At 41.0% G+C, this 23,700-nt stretch overlaps 1 protein-coding gene across 2 annotated transcripts in view; it reads left to right on the forward strand.

Annotated features, from left to right (window-relative positions):
* Window positions 1-3,833: 3,833 nt before the first annotated feature.
* nucks1a (nuclear casein kinase and cyclin-dependent kinase substrate 1a) overlaps window positions 3,834-23,700 on the forward strand; it is a 33,427-nt gene continuing 13,560 nt past the window's right edge. The window contains exons 1-5 of one of the 2 annotated variants that reach the window (XM_041195170.1): window positions 3,834-4,217; window positions 5,904-5,947; window positions 13,544-13,649; window positions 14,178-14,260; window positions 17,270-17,413. In XM_041195170.1, the coding sequence (XP_041051104.1) occupies window positions 4,201-4,217; window positions 5,904-5,947; window positions 13,544-13,649; window positions 14,178-14,260; window positions 17,270-17,413 (394 nt within the window). In that variant the 5' untranslated portion in view covers window positions 3,834-4,200. The remainder of the gene's footprint in view (window positions 4,218-5,903; window positions 5,948-13,543; window positions 13,650-14,177; window positions 14,261-17,269; window positions 17,414-23,700) is intronic. The other variant, XM_041195169.1, reaches the window with a different exon arrangement.

Below are 23,700 nucleotides of genomic sequence, written 5' to 3' on the forward strand. Positions count from 1 at the left end.
CCAGCATTTCTTTTATTTCTGATTTCCGACATCCCTCACAATATTTTGATTTTATGTCAGGACATCAGCCTGACTTGTGATCTATTTTAATGAGGGATTTTGTAGTAACTGCTTATGATTTAAACTGTTAACGTAATGATGGAAATATTGGCAAATAATGTAAAAATGGAACAGAATGCTACCAAAGTGTTTTTTGTGTGGGGTAGATTTGCAACGGTCTTACCCTGATCTCAGCTGTGTCACATGACAAGCAATGATTAGTTTCAGGCACTCTCATGAAGGTGAGTGGGAGGAAACTGCAGAGGCAGCTGTTCATAATCAAAGCCTATATTTGACCGTTCACTTTGCTCAGTTACATCACTAGGAGCCCCTGATTATAGGCTGGATAGTTCCCCGCATTTTTTTGGGTAACTCACATGCATCTTTTATTGGGGCATTTGAAGCTACATAATGGGAGTAGGTCATCCAGGTATGCTGCACTCCACTCAAGGCCACAATGTGTATCCTGCAATTGCAGGACAGGGGGAGAGAGGAAAAGAAAATCAACTCTATTTTTAAAAAAATAAAGGGGGGAACTAAAGGAAAGAAGGAAAAGATGGTAAAAACAAAAAAACTGCGGATGCTGGAAATCCAAAACAAAAACAAAACATTGTTGTTGACATCTTTTGATGATCTGCTTCTATCACTGCTTGTTTGTCCCTACAACCACACCCCCACTCCACCTCTCTCTCTATCTCTCTCTCTCTCCGCCCCCCCACACACACACCTTAAACCAGCTTATATTTCAACTCTTTCTTGGACTCGAACTCAAGTTCTGTCGAAGGGTCATGAGGACTCGAAACGTCAACTCTTTTCTTCTCCGCCGATGCTGCCAGACCTGCTGAGTTTTTCCAAGGAAAAGATGGTCTCAATTTTAAATAGCTTTTAAATTTTCACCTAGGTTTATACATTTCACCTTTACATTAGTCACTTTTTTGGTTCCCATCTTCCTCAGCTTGCTATAAACTCTAAACCTCCATCCACTCCTTTATACCCCAAAGTAGGAGATGCATTAAAGCTGCTATACTGTATATATGGTAAAACCTAGGCCCTAGTTGCAAATCTCTCAAAGTACAATGGAATGCAATGACTAATGTATGCGATCTTTGTAGTTTTTTTTAACACTTCTTGATATACTAGCCAGTTTATAATTGTACTTCAAAAGAAGATGGAAATTAAATTTTGCACTCCCTCCTCTACCAGTCAGATTGAGCGGTTAGTGAGCTTAATTGTGAAGCGATTGATATGAATTCCAATGATTCAGGCTTTTGATTTACATCCAAATATGAAGATTTTGGGATTGAAAATCAGTTCACTTGATATGTTATGAAAATGTAAATAGTTTATGTAAGCCCTGATACCTTTGGTGATAATGCCTACACATTTATATGCTTGAATGCAACTCTGAACCCTGAATTCCAAATCATGTAAATCCCAGGTATATTGCAATCATTTTTAAAATTAATTTACGTATTATGTGCTTTAATAGAAAATGTTTAGATTTTAGAGAGTATGCAATTTTTTTTTCAATACATGTTAATATAGCAGATTTGTCAGGTTTCAGACTGACATCAACCACTCTATAATTGGATCAGATTGGTGTATATGTATACATTGATGTTTGAACCCACATCTGATCTTCAAATATCTCAAGATTTTATTACAGTGGATTTGCTTTCTTAATCTTAAATTGTGGATGATCTAAAAACCTTTGGTCTATGTCACCCTGAGGTTTAATAGTTTGCAACACTCATTTCGATTACACTTGAGTTCAGTGAGTGAGGAATGGCCAGAGTTGTGTGACAAACTGGGAATCATGTTGCATCTGTCTGTGTGTTGCTACACCAAATATATGATGGCATTGCCACATAAAGAGATGTTAATGCTTATGGGGAAAATTAGAGATTCCTGATGAGATTTTCTCACTTTGACAAAATGATTTGGAAGCTGAATCTTATTCAAATACTTAACATTTTTAAATGAACTGTTTTAATGCATCACTCTGTAATTTGCAGAGATCCCTTTATCTATATATTTACTCTTTTTTGAACAGTTAGTACACCTAAGCGTTCTGTGAAAACCAAGAATAATGAATTTAGCACTGGAGTGATGTTCAGAAATTTCATAAATGAAAACTGATAATTTAGAAAAAGGGTTAAAGCAATCAATTAAAACTTAGTCTTATCCCTTGCACTACTCCTATTCTGTACGCATCAGGTTTTTGACTTTGCAATAGAAGGTAACCCTAGATTGATGAGGAATATGAATTGGCCAGAGTCACACTATTGGTTGCTGGGTTAAGAGAGTTTTTAATTAAAGAAAGACTTATACTTATATATTTCCTTTCACAATCGCGGGATGATCCAAACTAGTTTAATGATGCACTTTGGAAGTATAGTGACTGTTGTAATTTAGGAAATGTTGCAGCCAATTTGCCCAGAGCAAGCTCCCATAAACAGCAATGTGATGACGACCAGTTAATGTTTTATTTGTTTTGTTGATTTAAGGATGAACATTGATCAGGATACTGGGGAAAATACCCTGCTCTACTTTGAAAAAGTGCTATGGGATCTTTACTTCCACTTGAGAATGCAGACAGGCCCTTGGTTTAACATAGACAGATGGTAGCACCTCTGACATGTTTTTGACCTCAATACCGCACTGGAGCGCCAGCTTGATCTTATGCTCAAGCCTCTTGAGGTGGGACTTGAATCCACAACCTTCTGACTGGAGGTGAGAGCCACAGGTGACTCCATTAACTCCAGTCTGGGGGGGGGCGCAAGGATTGGCCTGGCTGGCTGACTTTGTGCAATCAACAGTAAGATTGTAAAACCAATAGTCATGGTTGGACCAGATTGGCCTCCACAGCCAGCCAGCCAACCAAATTGGGCACAACTGCAGAAGAGGGTGCGTGGGTGAAACATCAATCGCCTTATTTTAAATTGAATAATGCAACTTTTAAAAAAAAAACAGCAGGGCAAGGGCTGTGTATATTATTATTATTGTTAGGGCTGTGTATATGTTGGGGTGAAACTGCGTGGCTTATGATATGGCTGCAGTGTGGGCAAAGGGGCTTTAAATTCCAGGCGCAGGAAACCTTGCACATCCAGATAATGGTGGGAGGGTTTTGCCGCCAAATTTTGATGAGCCCGCTGGGGGGCTGCGATGAGGGGAAAAAAAAAATTTGCCGGCGTTTAAATTCTCTTCTGCAGCCAGGGTTTTGCGAAGATGAACCAGGCAACCTGCGAGCTGATTGAGCGTTTAATTAGAAAGCCTCCAGGGCGCGTGGCGAATCTGCCGGTCGGAAATCGCAGATTTTCACTTTGAAAATCGAGAGTTTCTGGGGTTTTTTTTTTAAAAAAAAAAAGAGAAATAAATCCTAGAGCCGCCAAGAAGGAAAATCTGAGGGAACCGTGCCGGGATTTGCGCCGCGCCGCTCAGGTCATCGGGATATTCCTGGCGTTGCCGAATCTGCCGATCCGAAATTCGGGTCGCTCGGTTGGTTGCGACTGGTGGGGGGGGGGGGGGGGGAGGAGGTGGCTGGTTTCGGTGGCGCGACGCGAGAGCGCATCCCAACGTGATTGTCCCCTGCCCTCCTCTCTCTCTCCCCCCCCCCCCCTTTCCATCCCCGGCTCGGCAGTTGACGGACAAGCGGACCGGCCAATCCGGGGGTGGGTTGTTTTTCAAACGCACCAATGGGGAGGCGGCTAGCCTGGCGCCGACCAATGGGCGGGCGATAAAGGGGCGGGGCTACCGCGCGGCCCAGCGAGTTTGGTTGCCCTGGAAGTATTTTGCTCTTTTATCTCTAGTTGTCCATTTACTGAGGGAATTCAGTCACATTTACTCCTAGTGTTTAAATATATATATACATATAAACAACACCAGGTTCGGAGGCGCGGCTTTACAAAAGGCGGAATTTAATTCCCCTTGCCCCTCGGGTTTTTTTTTTTATTTTTTAAAAATATATAAGTGCATTTAAAAAAAGGGGGTTTGTAATTGGTCGTCCGTCCGTGCGCTGAAGCCTGAGGCCTGCAGATTTTTTTTTTGGTGGATTTTTTTTTTTATTTAACGATTTTTGGTAAAGAAAAAAAAAAAAGAACACGGGGGGAGAGATATTCTCTGGTTTTATTCTTGGAAAACCCTCTCGTTCCCGCCGAAGAGATGTCGAGACCTGTCAGGTTCGTATGTGGAGAGCGTTTAAGATTATTTTTGTGTGTGTGTGTGTGGGGGGGGGGGGGAGGGGGTGCATTGCAGTGCAAAATATGTGTGTGTGTTTTTATATATATATATATATATAAACATTTCACCCTGCTATTTCTTTCTTAAAGCGGGTCTGCGAACCAAAGGGCGACCCCCTCCTCCCCCTCCCCCTCCCTCCCTCTCCCTCTCCATTTTCGTTCGTGTGTTATAATAATCCCCAGTTAAAAAAAAAAATGCGCGTGTTTGTGTATTTACCTTCTGGTCAATTTTTTATTTTATTTTATTTTTTTTTATTTAAAGAGCATTCATTTTTTTTTTTCACCCCTGGATTAAAATCACATAAAGTCCACCCCCCCCCGTTCTTTATTGTCTTATTATGCAACTGCTTCTGCAATCGGTTGAGCAGAATGGCTAAATCTAAATGAAATCCAATTCAGATTATTACCCCATCAATTGAATTTAATCGTTGAGATCCATTTAATGGATTCCCTGTTTTATTCCAATTTCATGTAAACCTTGGTATATGCAAAAAATGTATTAGCATATGCATGACAGTATATGCTTGGAGTAACGTTTGTGGGATTTTTTTTTTTTTGGCTCTTGTTTTATTCCATGTAAGATTTATTAAGCAAAGTCAGCATCTGGGTCTCCATTTTGAATTGTGTCCTGTAAAAGACATGTGGTTTCTGGGAAGTTGGAGGGACAAATGGGCTCATGCTGTGACTGCATTCCAGATACTGTTGTTCTGAATTCCTTGTGAAGTAAATAGGAAACTTAAATCTTTTAAGTCAAGCGATTTCACCCCCTAGTGCACTCAACAAGGTACCCGAGCTATCATGGCAGACTTTTGTTTTAATTGAGGTAAATTAAATTTGTACCTGTAGTCTGTCTCTTAGAGCTTGAGTTCTATGGCTGACTGGAAATGAGTAGAGGGTGTATACATGTTGAAAGGATAGGATGTGTAGCTATAATTCCAGGTGCATTTACTTTCAAGATGGTTCAGAATACAAATGGGAAACAATTTTTCCCTCAAAATGAACTATAAGTGTAATCTAAAATCATTTTAATTTTTGCTTGGATAATCTTTTCAGGTAATAAAAAAAAACAAAATACCAGAAATACTCAGAAGTCTGGCAGTACCTGTGGAGAGGGAAACAGAATTAATGTTTCTGTCTTTTCACCTTTCATTGGAATTGGGATTTTCAGATCTTTAAGATTTGTCACATTTTGTTTTGGAATTCCAAATGGCTAGGGTTGTTATGAGCTTGTGAATAGAGGTCAATGAAAGGATTTCAAATTTAAATTGGCAGCAGTTTACTCTTGTTCTCCCCATTATAAATTCTTGCCACCTCCCCATCCAAGCAGAATACAATCTGTTCCTATGCAGAAATTATTATGCAACAGAGAGCCAGGAGATATGAAGGTACCAGATCTTTGCAAAAAAAATCTGTAGTTGTTGGTTTTCATTGAAGCGGTGACAGTTTGAGCAATTATTAATCCATCAAAACTGTAACTTTAATCTTAAATTTTTTCTACAATTTTAGTCTTTTTGTACTGGGTGGACTTGCAGTAACATGTATTTATATAACATCTTTTAACATAAAACATTCCATGGTGCTTCACAACATTAAAGCAAATTAACTATTTTCTATTACTTTTCTCAGGAATAGGAAGGTCATTGACTACTCACAGTTTGAAGACTCTGATGGTATGTACTATGCATGACATCAGGTAATTTTAAGTAGTTTGTCTTGTGAATTTAACAAAAAAAAATTCCTAATTTCTTGAGGCTGCTAATTCATTTTGTATGTTTTCATAGAACCAAACACCCCATAGGTGCCATCTGTCAAAACAACTTTCACTTATTTAGCATCTATTTTAATGTGGTAAAACCCATGAGCTTCACAAAAGTGTTAGTGAACAAGATTTGACACTGAGCCACATGATATTAGGACAAGTGACCAAAAGCTTGGTCAAAGAGGTAGATTTTAAGGCACATTCTCATGGAGGAGAGAGCATGACAGGTGGAGAGGTTTGGGTAGGTACTTGCAGAGTTTCGGGCCTAAGTTGCTGAAGCTGCGGTTACCAATGATGGAACGAATAAACATGGGTGTGCAAGAGGCATGAATTGGAGCACAGAATTCTTGGAGGGAGATGGGGAAGGATGAGCCCCTGGAGGGATTCGAAAGCAAGAATGAACATTTTTAAATTGAGGCATTGGCTTCCGGCCTGGCAACGTAAGTCAGTGAGCACAGGGATGATGGATGAACAGAACTTTGTGATACTGCCTATGGGCAGTGGAGTTTTGGGTGAGCTCAAGTTTAAGGAGGATGTAACATGGGAGGCTGGGCAGAATTAACATTGGTATAGTCAAGTCTAGAGGCTATAAAGGCATGGGATGTGGGTTACAGCAGTTGAGTGGAGGCAGGAGTTGAGACAGGCTATGGAGGTCGAAGTAGGTGGCCTTGGTGGTGAAATGGCTATGTGGTTGAATGCTCATCTCTTGGTAAAGATGCCATCGAGGTCACGTGATCTGGTTCAGCCTCGAGAGTGACCAGCGAGATGGTTGGAATTGGTGGCTATGGGATTGTGGTGAGGACGGAAGATTGCCCTTGGTTTTTCTGATATTTAGTTGGGAACATATTTCTGCTTATACTGTGCCTGAAGTCAAACAAAATGTGGTATGCCAGACAATGCAGGGATCGAGAAAGGTGGTGATGAAGTAGAGTTGCATGTTGCCAGCATATGCGAGGAACCTGATATTCAGTTTTCAAATGATGTTGTCAAGAGGTAGCATGCAAGTGATAAATAGGATCAGGCCAAGGATAGATTCTTGGAGTAATCTTAATGCAACGGTGCAGGAGTGAGAAGAGAAGCCATTGCAGATGCTTCTTTGGCTACAGCTGAAGGGATAAAAATGGAAACAGGCCAGGGTGGCCCTATTCATCTGGATGGGGGGAGCAAGGTTTTGCAGGAGGATGGTATGGTCAATTGTCAGTGGCTGCAGACAGGTTGAGAAGAATGGGGGGGGAATAGTTTACCTAAGGAACACACATGGGATGTCATTTGTGACTTTAAGGTCAATTCGGCAGCAATAGTATTGAAAATCTGATTGGAGGGATTCAAACGTGGAGTTTCGGGATGGATCGACATAAATTTGGGAGCCAACAACTTACTTGCGTAAGTTAAAAGGTTGAAGATGAGTTGGTAGCTTGCATTGAGTTGATAGCATTTTATGAGGAATGGGGTAATAATGGTGAGTGGGACAGTTGCTGAGAAGAGAGAATGGTTAGCTATCAGATGATGTGGGGGCCCGGAAAGAAAGTTTGAGTGGTCAGTATTTTAGTACAAATAAGGCCTCGTGGACTCAAAGCTTGATGGGAAGTGTGACAGCTAAGCACAGAACCTTTAGGTCTATTTATGTGCTTTCCGGGCAGGATTCTTATTTTTTCTTTCTTTATTCTTTCATGGGGTGCGGGTGTTGCTGGCTAGGATAGCATTTATTGCCTGTCCCTAATTGCCCTTGAGAAGATGGTGGTGAACTACCTTCTTGAACCGCTGCAGTCCATGTGGTGTAGGTACACCCACAGAGCTGTTAGGAATGGAATTCCAGGGTTTTGACCCAGCGACAGTGAAGGAACGCCGATATAGTTCCAAGTCAGGATGGTGTGTGGCTTGGAAAGGAACTTCCAGCAGGTCATGTTCCCATGCATCTGCTGTCCTTATCCTTTGAGTGATACAGGTCACAGGTTTGGAAGGTACTGTCTAAGGAGCCTTGGTGAGTTGCCACTGTGTGCCAGTGGTGAAGGGAGTGAATGTTTATGGTGGTGGATGGGGTGCCAAACAAGCAGGCTACTTTTTCCTGGATGGTGTCGAATGTCTTGAGCGTTGAAGCTGCATTCATCCAGGCAAGTGGGGACTCTTCCATCATACTCCTGACTTGAGTCTTGAGTCTTGTTGATGGTGGGCAGGTGTTGGGGAGTCAGGAGGCGAGTTACTTGCCACAGAATTCCCAGTCTCTTGACCTGTTCTTGTAGCTACAGTATTTATACGGCTGATCCAGTTCAGTTTAGAGTCAAAGGTAATCCCCAGAATATTGATAGTACGGGGTTCAACAATGGTAATGCCATTGAATGTCAATGCCATCTCTCTTTTTCTACCTCCCCTCCTGAACCAATGGCAGACAAAAACATGGTGCTCTTAGTACCCTTCATTTGACTGCAATTAACCATAGGTAAGGGAAGTAGAACCCGAGTATCTGGTTTGAATGGCAAAACCACACTGGATAGTGAATGTGAAAATGGCCCTCACTGGAGAACCCCCCTGCTCTTTGAAGGGTGGCATGGGCTTTTATTTACTTAACACCTGAAAAGGTAATTTATCATTTCATCTGAAAAATAGCACATGTGACATTGCAGCACTCCCTCTCTGCTGCACTGAAGTGTTAGTCTAGGTTATATGCTCAAGGCATGGGCTTTATCCCACAAACTTCTGACAGAGGTGAGACTACTACCATGGATCTTTTGTATCTAACTACATACTGATGTGAAAGAAAATTGTGAATATTGTGTGGGCTATGACTATGTACGTATTTTTTGAAGGCCGTCTTAGCCAATGGCGATAATGTTTGTTCCAAATGTGTGTTTCTAAAGCAATCTCTGCATTATAGTTATGCTGTTTGACTGGGTTTTCCATCAAAGGAGTACAAGCAGACTAAATAGAATGAAGATTAATGACAAACCTGGTTTCAAAATAGTACTGGCAAAACAGGATTGGTAGTATCCTGTGCAGAACCTATTTGTCATTTGTTCAAACAAATTAATGCTAGCTGAGCTGTGGTTGTGTATTTATGTCAAATGATTGTCACATTGATCTATATTGCTGTTTTGTGTTATGACTTTTGTTTTAAAGACTTCTGTTCAGATAAAACGCGCATGTTTATTTTGATCTACTTTATTACTATCCAGCTTGATTGGTGTATGTGCATCTAAATTTCTTCTGGTAAGTTTCATGTGATATTGAGTATGTTAAGTAGAAGACTCATACAAGGCAGTGATACATCATATGACTTGAATGGGTTTGACATCTGAACCATTTCTGTTGTCTTGTATTACGCATGAATTTCTAATTTGAGCTGCACCAGTGGTTCAGTACAGTAGTACATTCGTGTCCAGATTTTGCGATTGGTGGTGAAGAAATGCCTTTCATTACATTTGCGCTGCCTTCAAACTTTTGAGTGGTGATTTAAGATTATTAAAGGTCCTTTCCAGAGCAGCAGTCTTTACAGGGATCTGTGGAGTGTGTAAGCAAGGCAAGTAATAGCATGTCCTTTCGGCCAATCAGATTGAAGAATCTTCACTGAGCTTTGCAGAGTCAAAGCCAGGAGGTATAGGTTAGAATATTTATTTCACTAACTTCATGTACAAAAAACAAAATAAAAAGGAAAGAAAGATGAAATTGATAGAGACAAGAGATAAAAGTTTTTTTTAAAAAAGGCACGTTTTTAAAAATGGTCCAACAATAGTTAAATTCTGAAGCAATGAGATTGCACACTTGTAAAGTTAAATTTTCAGCATCAGAGATTGTTCAGCAGTAATTAAGACTTGCATTGTTTAAAATAATACTTTACACCTGAATGTACCAGCCCTAAATTTTCTGGTGTACATGGTGGATATGCCCAGCAACTTTGCACCCTTCATGCGGAGATGGTGGCATATTGGTAATGTCACTGAACTAGTAATCCAGGGGCCCAGGCTAATGTTCTGGGAAGTGGCTTCTTTTCACAGCAGCGGGTGGAATTTAAATTCAGATAATAAATCTGGAATGTAAAGCTAGTTTCAGTAATGGCAACCATGACAACTATCATCGATTGTCTTAAAAATCCATCTGGCTCATTAATGTCCTTTAGGGAAGGAAATCTTCCATCCTTACATGTCACTCCAGACCCACAGCAATGTAGTTCACTCTTAATTGCCCTCTGAAATGGCCTAACAAGCCACTCAGTTCAAGGGCAATTAAGGATGGGCAATGAATGCTAGCCCTGCCAGTGCCACACCCCATAAGAGTTTTTAAAAATTGTTTTTGTGCCAAATCTCTCCGAAGCTTGTGAAGGAGCAAGGCAAGTCAGACAGCAACTTCCAGAGTTCATAGTTTTACTTTGTACGTGCAGGCACTAGAAGTTGCTACTACAACACAAAAACAAAATACTGCAGATGCTGGAAATTTGAAATCAAAACACAATGTTGAAAATACTCAGCAGGTCAGGCAGAATCTGTGGAGAGAAACAGTTAACTTGTGGGTCGAAGACCCTTCATCAGAACTGATTCTGGTGAAGGGCTATCGACTTGAATTGTTAACTTTGTTTCTCTCCACAGATGATTATTACCAGCGTTTTCTGTTTACACTAGAAGTTCCTGTCAAAGCAGGAGAATGCTCATTCGGAGAGCCTATGCAGACATAATGGTCGAAATGGCCCCCTTCTGTGATGATAACGGTGGCAACTGTTAGCCTCACCATTATTCCTATTGCAAAATTCAAGTGGGTGTGATTACTCATTGGCTGACATAGGCCAAGTGGTTCTCTGATTCCCTGTTTTTTTGCCATGTTAGTTGATCTCTACCTGATTTGTGCTGAAAGACAATAGTTCTCCACTAGTTCATGGGTGAGGAGGGTAAAATTGGCCTGGATCTGTCGTTCTGATTGCTATCCTGATCTTGTTGGTAGCATGGGTTGTGTAAGGACAGGATCATGTATGGTTATGATATCACTGTGATTGAATAGCCCCCCTTCTGATTTGTACATGGTGTTAGTCACTTGGTGAGGTTACAAGAGGTTTTGTTCCCTATTGAATCATACCTTCGCAGGGAAGAATGGTTTTTAAAAATGAAAATTGATCATGTCAACAATGTACAGATTAGCATTAATCCTTGCATGTGAACTGTTTTATTAAATAGCAATGCGAACACAAAAATTAAACAATCTTTGGAGTTCAATATTATTAATTTGCTCACATGTATGGTTATAGTAATCCAATCATATGTTTGATTCAACCCATCTTTGTTGACCTGCCAATTGATTGCAACCCTGTCCCAGTTGCTGTCTCTTCCCACTTGTTTCTCTCCTGCATCAAATGAATTTATCTTCATATCTGACTCCCTCTTATTCGCAGTCCATTTCTTTTTGTTTTTCAGATAATTAAGTTTTTTTATGGAACTCTGTGTAGCCAGCAGTTTCTGTAAAACTGAGCTGCCATGACCTGTAGCAGTTTGCACCTCTTCCATTAGACACTTTTAAAATTTAAAAACATCAGGATGCTGACACTATAGTGAATTACTGTGGAAAAGAAAACAATTGATGTGGCAAGAAATCTCATGATAGCCGTTTGTTGTCACGGCCTACAGAAGTTTGCTTTCTGATTGCTACATTTCTATACATGTATCATGTTTACCGCATTTGCTTGCTTTAGTCGCATAATCATAAAACATTTTGGGTAGCAATGAATTGGATGTGAAATAAAAAAAGAAAATGCTGGAAAAACTCAGCAGGTCTGGCAACATTTGTGGAGAAACAGTTAATGTTTTGAGTCCTTATGACTCTTCCTCAGAGCTAAAGAGAAGTAGAAATGTGACGGATTTTATACTGTTTGAGGGGGTGGAGCAAAATAGAAAGATCAGGGGTAGGTGGGAGCTAAGGAAAAATTTGACAAAGATGTCATGGACAAAAGGGGTGTTGATGGTAGCGTTAAGGACCTAAAGAAGGTGCTAATAGTGGCATAAAGGTAAAATAGCAGAACAAGGGCCGGGTTTCTGTGAAAGCAAAACATAAAAGCAAGTGACAGATGGCAGGGGGAGGCGGGAAAGGGTAGTTGGGGAAAAAGGATATAAATGAATAAAATTTAAAAATAGGATTAAAAAGGGGGTGCAAATGGAGGAGAGAGTTTATGGTCTGAAGTTGTTGATCTCAATGTTAAGTCCAGAAGGCTGTAAAGTGCCTAATCGGAAGATGAGGTGCTGTTCCTCCAGTGTGCGTTGGACTTCAATAGAACACTGCAGCAAGCCAAGGATGGACATGTGGGCATGAGAGCAAAATGGTGTGTTGAAATGGCAAGTGACAGGAAGGTCTGGGTCATGTTTGTGGACTGAGCGAAGGTGTTCTGCAAAGCGATCACCCAGTCTGCTTTTAGTCTCCCCAATGTAGAGAAGACTGCATTGAAGAAGTGAAGCACTGCTTCACCTGAAAGGGGTGTTTGGAACCTTGGACGGTGAGGAGAGAGGAGGTAAAGGGGTTGGTGTTGCATCTTCTGTGATTGCGTGGGCAGGAGAAGAGGAGTTGGGGGTGATGGAGGAGTGGACAAGGTGTCATGGAGGGAGTAGCCCCTACGGAATGCTGACGTAGGGTGAGTGGAAGATGTGTTTGGCGGTGGCATCATGCTGGAGTTGGCAGAAATGGTAGAGGATGATCCTAAGAATGCGGAGGCTGGTGGAGTGAAATGTGAGGACAAGGGGGACCCTCTCATGGTTCTAGGAGGGAGGGGAGTGAGTGAGGGTAGAGGTGCGGGAGATGGGCCGGACACGGTTGAGGGCCCTGTCAACCACAGTGGGTGAGAATGTTTGGTTAAGGAAAAAGAAAGTCATGAAAGAAGCACAGTTTTGGAAGGTAGCTCCATCAGAACAGAGGTGGAGGAACCTAGATAATGAGGTTGAGTCATTAAAGGAAGCAGGGTGTGAGCAGCTGTAGTGGAGGTAACTGTGGGAGTTGGTGAGCTTGTAATGAATATTGGTAAATGGTCTATCACCAGAATTGGAGACAGAGAGGTCGAGGAAGGGAAGTGTTGGAGATGGACCATGTGAAGGTGAGAGAGGGGTGGAAATTGGAAGCAAATCAATCATTTTTTCCAAGTCCGGACAAGAGCATGAAGCAGCACTGATATAGTCATCGATGCACTGAAAAAGAGTTGTGGCCCGAGTAGCACTGGAACAAGGAATGTTCCACATACCCCATAAAAAGACAGGGATAAGAGGGGCCCATACGGGTACCCATAGCCACAACTTTTATTTGGACATGTTGAAGGAGAAATTGTTCACTGAGTGAACAAGCTTTGCCAGATGGAGGGCAGTGGTGCTTTTATACTTGGATGTGAATCTCAGTTCAAATGCATTGGCTGCCTGTCTTTGGGTATTAATCTCATGTTTTTAAATAAGGTTTTTCCCCTTCTCTCCCAACCTTAAACTGCATCATTCTTTTGTCATAGTGGATCCAAGGAATTGGAAAAAATAGCAAAATTAACCAGCATCTCTATTTGCAGATGAAGCTTATGGAAGAGATTCACCCCCTCCTGCTAAGAGAGCACGAGCATCTCCCAGAGAAGGAAAAAACAAACGAAAGTCTGCAAAAAATGCACGCGATGAAAGGTAACATTTATGAGAGCTCCTTCGGTGTCCATCTTTTTCATTTTGTAGGATTATCTTTTAAGTTGTTACATTTCTGAGGGATTGCATTATCTGAGTATATATGGCTAGGTGTAGAAGACAGGCTTTGATTTCTTTTCTGGTGTAGAAAGTCATATACCGCTATACCGTGGTTGTGGTTTCTTGGTGTAGTGCAGTAACACTGTTAGTGAGCATATTGTTGGTAAGCATGTTGTTTCTGCTCTGAGGCACAAGTTTATATTCCCCTTCATCTGGCTTGCTGGAAGTATTGGTATCTCTTGACCTTAATAGCCACAAAAGAGATTATTTTCAAGGTGTATTGGTGGATGTCAAGTACAAGTAATTTTTGGCAGTTTGAAACTCTTCATGGGTTTGTTACTAGAACCAAGGATTTGTTTATTGACACAATTTAACATTGTCAAAATTGGGGGTAAAAGTTGCAGATTGACATTTATTGGGGCAATCTACGTAAATCTCTTGTGTTGACCTGTATACTCATTTATTTGGCAGTGAGGAATCCGATGACAAGCTGTATGAGAAGGACCTGAAGGCTGCCATTGCCCTGTCAAAGAAGGAGGCATCCCATTCACCTGGTGGGTTTACATTAAACTGTATGGTACAGGTTAAAGGTCAGACCGAAGGAAGCAACCTAATGTAAGTGTAGTTGTATGTCTCATAGCTCTCTGCATTTCTAGGTTTTGATTATTCCTGGAGGTGACATGCCTACATATTGTTCGGAATTTGATCAGCTGATGATGGGGATTTATAGAGTGTAAAGTCTTTCGCTGGTGGGACACTCAATCAATGGAACAATGTTTTCAACCAGGGCAGTTTGTCATCCTTAGCTGATGGTTTATAATAGAAAAACTGATGGAACTTGAAGAAAAATAATTAAAATTAATTAAAGAAATTGGCAATAGAGAGAAAATGAGGTGTGACTTTTTCATTTGACACTCAAATTGTTGAATGCTTGTCAGCCGCTTTACATCATATGAAACAATTCTAGTAATTTCTAGTTTATAAAGGTTTAGCAATGGGGAATTTTCATCTGAAATCTTGAGAACATAACTTTACAAAACACGTTTTATGCAAGGTGACTGTTTTCTTGTATCTACAGAGAGGTTTGAACTCTCGTGCCCCTCTGCAAGCAGAGTAAAACTTAACAGCGATTTGCTGCAGTTTTTTTATTACAAGATCAATGGCAGAAGTGAATTATAAATGTTCATGTTAAAAGGCCACCAAATAGGAAACATCAGAAGTAGTTTTCTGTGCCAGTGGTTGCATTTTTTTTTTTTGGTCTTGTTTTTCCCTGTTTGACATTTATATGCACGTCTTTTTGGTTTATCTTTGCAGTTGATTGATTGTGTCTCTGCATGCTTGTTCTGCTATTGTTTTGTTTCTTTCTCATACTATTTTTCAAGCCTCTTGGGTGAGTGTGTCTTGCGGTTTGCAACCAGTCCTGAGCGATGCACCTGATTATGAAGTAGCAAATGGCAGCAATGCAGTACAGCTACAGCACTGGCATCTACCTGGCAATGTGGAAAATTGCCCAGGTATGTCCTGTACACAAAAAGCAGGACAAATCCAACCCAGCCAATTACCACCCTCAGTTAACTCTTGATCGTCAGTAAAGTGATGGAAGTGGTCATCAACAGTGCTATCGAGCAGCATTTGCTTAGCAATAACCTGCTCACTGACGCTCAGTCTGCCAGAGCCATTCAGCTCCTGACCTCATTACAGCCTTGGTTCAAAAATGGACAAAAGAGTTGAACTCCAGAGGTGAGGTGAGAGTGACTGCCCTTGACATCGAGGCAGCATTTGACCGAATGTGGCATTAGGGAGGCCTTGCAAAACTGGAGTCAGTGGGAATTGGGGAAAACTCTCCGATGTTTGGAGTCATACCTAGAACAAAGGAAAACGGTTGTGGTTGTTGGAGGTCAATTATCTCAGTTCCAGGACATTACTGCTCACCATTTGCGGTGACTTAGATAGTGAAGCAGTCCATGTCCAAATGCAGCAAGACCTGGACAATATTCAGGCTTGGGCTCACAAGTGGTAAGCAGTATTCGTGCCACACAAGTGCCAGGCAATGACCATCTCCAACAAGAGAGAATCTAGCCATTGCCCCATGACATTCAATAGTATCACCATCGCTGAATCCCCCACAATCAACATCCCGGGGGTTACCATTGACCAGAAACTAAACTGGACTAGCCATATAAATACTGTCGTTACAAGAGCAGGTCAAGGGCTAGGAATCTTGCAGCGAGTAACTCACCTCTTGACTCCCCAAAGCCTGTCCACCATCTACAAGGCACATCAGGATTGTGATGGGATAATCTCCGCTTGCCTGGATGAGTGAAGCTTTCACAACGCTCGAAGCTTGACGCCATCCTGGACAAAGCAGCCCGCTTGATTTGCACCCTATCCACAAACACCCATCACCACCATCCACAGCGGCAGCAGTGTGTACCATCTACAAGATGCAGTGCATGAACTCACCAACTCTTCGTAGACAGCACCTTCAAACCCACGACCGCTACCATCTAGAAGGACAAGGGCAGCAGACACATGGGAACACCACTACCTAGAAGTTCGCTCCAAGTCTCTCACCAATCCTGACTTGAAAATACATCACTGTTCCTTCACTGTCACTAGGTGAAAATCATGGAACTCCCTCCCTAACAGTACTGTGGGTTTACCTACACCACATGGTCTATAGCAGTTCAAGAAGGCAGCTCACCACCATCTTCTCAAGGGCATTTAGGAATGGGCAATAAATGCTGGCCTAACCAGCAACGCCCACATCCCATGAATGAATAAAAAAGTAATGTTTTACATTTAAAAATAACTAATTTTAATAGTTTAGAAGCATCAGTCCACAGGCCAGAAAGTTTCAGTTTTGTTATAACTAACTTACATCTTTCTACTTTAACAGAAATGTTAGCACTTATAGCAAAGTCTTGACCAAAACAATGGCCAGGATATAATGCTGCAGTCTTTATTTAGTTAACTATCTTGTAAATAGGGAACATTGGAAGGCATCTTTCAAGAGTCCTTAAAATCTGGCTTGACTAAAAAAGTGACCTGGCCAGAAGAAATAAGACTGGCTGTACTTTGAACTGACTACCTCACTGCCCCTTAGAACAGTGAAGCATTGTAATGCAGTTAACCTTAACCTTATAGGTTAGCCTGGAAAAATGTTCTGAGCGCTATCATTCCTCACTTACATATATATCCCAAAATAAACAGTATTGGTTGATGTACTGATGCAAGCCACCCAGCCAGATTGGTAGTTCTGGTTTGATTAGTTTAGAAGTGATTAACTCCTGCCATTGGGCTCAGCTACTAGTGGATTGTTCTGTCAGTCTTCACTGTTCCGTTTACCTTCTTCATCCCCTCCATCTACTTTTGTAAAACAAATATTATGAATGGTCATGCTCATTTGGCAACAAAGGCAGAGGCATTGTCCCAGTTTCAGCACTAGGATTACCCGATTTAGTGTTCTCTGCCTGACTGGCATAAGACATCTCCCAATGCAGGTTATGAAATGATTAGTCCAATTTGCTTTTTGTAAGAAGTGTTCTGTAATTTACTTTCAGATGAGGACATGGGGAGTGAGGAAGATTTGGACCATGGTGACAGTGATTATGAGGCTTCGAAGAAAAAGGGCAAAAAAGGAAAAAAGACTAAAGCAGAGAAGAAAGAAAAAAGAACACCCAAAAAGCCCAGGAAAGCTGCTGAAGGTAAGTTGTACCACGTGTTTAAGATGAGGAAATAGGTAGTGATAAAGAGATTGAAATTGGTGATGGTACCTGAGAGCTCCCCAGAAAAGATGACAGGAGGAGGGAACCAAAGCCAAAAAAAGAAAAGGACGTCTCAAAAACCTGAGGAATGGGCTGCAGGTGGGTTGTGTTGTGGAATGTCCATCAGTTGTGGTTCATGTGAAGTGCAAATTGGGCTTAAAAAAAAAGTGTGCATGACTTTTGGTGAAAGATAGGGCACTTTTCATGATGCCTGGATTTATAGTAAAATTCATTTATATTGCGCAGACAACAGCCTACTGTACAAAAAATACAACCTTATATATAGAGCAAGGCTAGTTAGTTGAAAGCTTGGCTCAGATTTGTTTGTTGTAACAGCTCTACCCTGACTGTTAACCCTAACCCTTCCCTTATTTGACATGAACATTTCAGTTGGTGCTTACTGTGTAGCTATCAAGAGCTGAAACCCTCACTGATTTTTTTTATTCCTGTACCTGGTCCTAGGATGCTAGGCAAAGTCAATAAACTCCATGCAGATTAAGGGATCAGAGCTGGGATCTTCATGGTCTGTAAGGCTCAATGAAACAGTACATTTAAGCCAGAAAATCAACATCAGTATAAAAGCTTTGTGTCAGAACTAACTTTTTTCACTGATGAATTTTGTGTTCTTCCTCTTCACCTTTGCCCATTCCCTTCTACGTGCTGGAGTTAAAACCCTGCGCGCATCCACCACAGCAAAATTTAACCTTGTCTTTGCCCTGCATCCATACTCAAGCAGTTCTAACAGGAGTCACTGGATAATCATTCGGAGCAGCAAACTTTTGTCAGCTGTCCCTCAGCGCGCTCCACATCTGGAACGTTCTGACCTCTGACTCACTGACATTAATAAATCTAGAGCTGTCGGGTGGTGGGGAGCATGGCGGAGAGTTCCGCTATGCAAGGTAGTGTAAGGTCATCTACGTTAATTTTTCATAAGGACTATCAAATGGATAGATAATTTGTTAAAAGAATACACATTTTTTTGTTGTCTGTAATTTGTGTTCAATTCTTTTTATTTTCATTATCTGGCTACATACCTGAAACAGTTAAGATGGAGCTCCCATGGCTTTTGTGCTGCTTTTAACTGCTAGATAGGGCTGTTTGAGAGCAACCTAGTGACAACACTTTTTATTGCTTACCCTTATTGCTAAGTTTGATAATTCAGCAGGGATCCTGTGTGTGCTCTGGAATTGCGCACACTGGGGTTCCTGTGCTTTGTGAGGCAGTGCAGAGCTACCTATTCAAAACTCTTAATAGTCCACAATAATTGAACAATAATGAAGACATGCAGGGGAACAGTTGGCTGTAATGGGCCAGATCCCAGGCTGTCATTTCAGCTTACTGTTCATTGATTTATGAAAAATCCTTCCCAGAGTTATATTGCATTATCGATCCTATTCTTCATTACTAGTTCATACAATGTTTTATAACCATTGGGTGGGAATTTAATCAGTTTTCCGAAGGTGATGATTAGAAGCTGGCCATGTGGGTGTCCTTCAGGACAGGTATCCAGGTATAATTGTATTTAAATATAATATTTTCAAAGAAGTTAGTCAAATGACAAAAAACATTCATACTCAACTTTGTGTGTATAATAATTTTTGGCAATGCGGCATTTTTTTCTTCTTTCTGGGTTCCTGGAATTGCTGCTTAAAGGATAACTCCAGTCTCCAAACAACTTCTATTTTAAAGAAGGTAATTATAGTAAGTACTCCTGAATGGTAAGTACTTACCTGTAGATGTGTCCCAGGTATGTATTTTCCAATTTTACAGTGTTCTTCCCTCTCCTCCCCATTTTACCCCACTGCCCCTCACCATGCCCTCGACTTTATCTCCTTTTTTGCTCTCCTGTTCTGCAGGTGGTGACTTGTGCTGGGTACGGTTCCACTGGTACCGATACGTTAGCTGAGAAATCATTTGCTCAGATACTGAGCATTGCAGGCTGATTGTTAAGGACGTGGCTGATTACAGCGTCAGACTTCACTGCAGTGTCCATGTGTGCACTCTGTCATAACAGTTACTGGATAGTGATTCAAACAGGAGTTTCTCTCTGATTTCCTTTTCTTCCCTTAACTCCAATCTTCCAAGCCCATGGGCACCAAAGCTTATTATCATGCTACTACTGGTTGAGATGAATTAATTCGCTGAAAACAAAGGATCAAATCTAGAAATCTTCCAGAAGTTCATTCACGTTCTTGCACTCTGCTCCATTCGTTCATGTTATTTTTGAGGCTAATAAGCAGTTATAATGAAACGGTGTTTAAAAACTGCAAAAAACACTTTTTTTTGACTGCATGTGAAAATAAACCCAGTGTTAGGAAGCAGTGGTGGTTAAGCTTTAGTATCTGCTTTTCTTCCCACACATCATGTGAAGGAGCTCTTCAGATTTGAGTTTTAATTGTTTTTATTTCTTTGAAGTGTTTTAAAAAATATACCTGGGACATCATCAGGGTAGTATTTATTATCCAGTAACTAGATCCTAGCATTAATTCCATTTTTATATCTATATATACATATGCATAGCTTTTTCTAAAAGTTTCAATTTGAGCCTTTTCACTTGGCTAGAAATGACCATTAATCTGTAGGAATCTTGGTACGCATGTGTCCTGGTTTAGCACATTGCCGCCTTTAAGCTTATTACCTGTGATCCTTTTTTTCTCTCAATTAAATGCTCCCTCAGGCTTTGGAAGCTTCCTGAGCACTTGGGGCAAAATGGTGGCAGGCATCCCAAATGTGCAGCAAGTTCTCTTGTGTTTTTGGTTGCCACTGATTTGGGTGGTTGTTGAGTCGCATCCAGAAGCCTTTGTTAATTTTTTGCAATGAGCTGTGTTCTGTTGTTAATTTGATTTGGCCAGTGGCTGCTTCAAATGTTAATTATGCCAACTAGCATTGACCAACATTAATTGTGACTGGTCTGAGTATGCCACTTTGAATAATCACTATTGTCATCGGTCCCAAGGAAGTTCAATGATTTTCTGTGGCAACCTTCCAAAGCTGACTGGTTCAAGTGAACACTGACTGGGACATCTTATCACTCGTTGGTCCTCACTTTCTTGGGCTACACTATATTTTGTCAATATGAATTAGGGAATTTTTCAATATTTATAGAACTTAGAAATAGGCACATAATCAACAGGAAAGTTGTACAGTACATAAAATGTACTAAATACACTGCTTTCTGATTTTGCCTGGCAATGCCACAGGAAATTGGCTTGTTTAAACTGTATAGATCTCTTACAAGACTTCCAATGTTATGCCTAATTCTAGTCACCAAACGCAGGCAAGTCATTTAGGCCCTGGAGTCTCTGTAGGGAGCATCTGCCAGACAGATTCTTGGCATCGGGGAGCTGTTATGAGGAAAGAACAGAAAATCTTGGGAATTTTTAGCTTTCAAAGGAGGGAGCAAAAAGGCCTTCAGGGTTTTGTGATAGTGTAGAGTGTGGAACAGCTAAACCTGGAACATTATTTCAAATTAAGTTGAACCCCGCTCTTACTGTTTAATTTAGTGAATTGGAAATTTAAGACTAACATCAGGCAATTCCTAGCACACAGCGACTAACACTTACGATGGACCTCTGGGCAATCAGAAATAAATGCCATGAATATTTTTAAGAAGAAAGCGAAATTGGTGGGAGGGGGAGTGCTGCTTCTTTTTGAACAGATGAGTTTCCTTGCGTTTGAGTTTTTTATATTTTCATTATGGATATATTCTGCACACTTTTACCTTTGGAAATGGCAATTTAAAAAACAAAATTGTATTTTCAGTTCAGACACTTGTAGTTTTTTTTCCTCCTGTTCCCACTTTCTGCTAATTGCCTTTTCACCTCTTTCCTTCTGAAAGCATTAATATTTTGCCAGGCTTTAACTCCATTCATTCAAGCCTTACCTCCTGGCCTTGGCCAACGTCCAGATGTATACTTCCAGCAGAGGTCACTGGTTTGTAATAGGCCTGGCCCCAACCTTTTTGCCCCTCATCCCAGATATTGATACTGCTTGTCGCGTTTGAGCTAACTCAGCACAGACTGGGAGTAGAACCTGAACTTCTTGGCCTGTTGCCCAACTTTTTTCCTCCAATTTTATGTGTCTTGCTAAATTGCCTTCCTCACTGGGGTAAATTCTACAGGTGCCATTACACAAGTGCCAGATCTTTTATTCATGCATCGGTCTTAAGGAGTGGTGGCAGGGTACTGACTCTTGAAGATATGCTGCTGTACCCAGTGCTATCCCCAATTGCATTGTCTTGGTTTCTACCATTAAGAATTGACATAGAACATTTAAAGAGCATGGGCCAGTCAAATTTACCCTTTCCTAAACCAGGGGTTGTGCTTTTAGCTGCCATGCCCTTGCTGTTGTTATAGCTATAGTTTATGTATAGAAAGAAAGATTAGTTGCTGGCCTCATGGTCATCTGTGACTGTGAAGTAGCTGGGCTCCCACAAATCCTGATGCTAAACAGGAGTTAGGTGGAGTACAGGAGCATCCTGTTAATGATCTCTGTAGAGACCAATAGCTTTTCTTTCAAAAACGAATTTCCTCAGTGACCGGTTCACATTCTAAGACTTTTACTGCAATAAACAAACTAAAATCAACATAGATCAAACAGTACTTAACAGGCAGTTAATTCACCAAACTGAAGAAATGGCACAGGAAAGTAAGTTGTCAAGGGGAGGTAGAGAATCTGCAAAGGAAATATAGACAGGTTAAGTGAGTGGGCAAAAATTTGGCATGTGAAGTATGACATGGGTAAATGTGAAGAACTTCATTTTGGCAGGAAAAATAGAGAAGCAGTGCACCATTTAAATGGAGAAAGATTACAGAACTCGATGGTACAGAAAGACCTGGGTGTCCTGATACATGAATCATTTAAAGTTAGTATACGGGGTACAGCAAGTGATTAGGAAGGCAAATGGAATGTTGACATTTGTTGGAGGAGGAATGGAATATAAAAGTAGGGAAATTTTACTGCAATTGTACAGCACCTTGGTGAGATCTCATCTGGAGTACTGTGTGCAGTTTTGGTCTGCTTATTTGAAAAAAAAATATAACTTTAGAAGCAGTTCAGAGAAGGTTTACTTGTTCATTTCTGGAATGAAAGGCTTATCCTATGAACAAAGATTGAACAGGTTGGGCCTAAGCCCATTGGAGTTTAGAAGAGAGATGATCTTATTGAAATGTCTAAGACCTTGAGGGGACTTGATAAGGTGGATACCTGGGAGGATGTTTCCTCTTGAGGGGGAGACTAGAACTAGGGAACATAATTTAAGAATAAGAGGCCTACTTTTTAAGACAGAGATGAGGAGGATTTTTTTCTGAGGGCCATTAGCCTGCAGAATTCCCTTCCCCAGAAAGTTTTGGAGGCTAGGTTTTATCTAACTCGTCCTTGAACAATGTTGATTAACAAGGGAGTTGAGGGCTATGGAGAGGGCAGGCAGGAAGGTCGAGCTGAGAGCGCAGCCAAATCAGCCATGATCATATTGAATGGCGGAGCAAGCTCGAAGGGCCAAATGGCCTACTCCTGAGTCCTATGTTCCTATGTATTAACAATTGAAATATGCTGTACAAAACATTTTTACTTTACACCATGCTGCTGAAAGACATGTAGCAAAACATGATTAAGTATCCAGTTATTCCCAACTTTGCAGCAGGCTCACCTTTCCCTGTCATACCAGTTCAAATCTTCCCCATGTCCTTCAAAAGTAGTTCCCCTGACTTACACCAACAAGGCCCACCTCGGCAACTGCTTGAATCTCAAAAATCCATCACCCCTATTCCTTTCCTTTCGAGCAGAAAATCAACTTTTGTAAACATTCTGTTTTTGTGTTAACAACTAAGCAGTTCACCCTGTTTTTCACAGCAATAGCTGCTGCTTGCCCATGCAGCAGTAATTTCTTTGCCTGTTTCTCTCATGTCTGTGTGTGTCTGAGAAGCAACTGTCTCTTTTTGTGTCAAAAACTGTCACTTGATTTGCAATAGGTTTCGGTTTGGGTTTCTTTCCCCATGACAATTAAATCACTTGGCCTGTCTCCAGGCGGAGTTTGTATGGTCACCACCTCCCATTCAGAGCATTCTGTTTCCTTAAGTTAAAACAGATATAACTGGCTTGTAAAGTTCAATGTTTGTAACAATCCCAATTTGATTGAAGACTCTGCAATCATTAAGAAGAAGCAATCATTAATGGTTCCATTCTTTCTGGTTGGATGATTTTAGAAGATGGAGAATGGAAATGATTAG

This window comes from Carcharodon carcharias, chromosome 9 (assembly GCF_017639515.1).
Source record: "Carcharodon carcharias isolate sCarCar2 chromosome 9, sCarCar2.pri, whole genome shotgun sequence".
NCBI lineage: Eukaryota > Metazoa > Chordata > Chondrichthyes > Lamniformes > Lamnidae > Carcharodon > Carcharodon carcharias.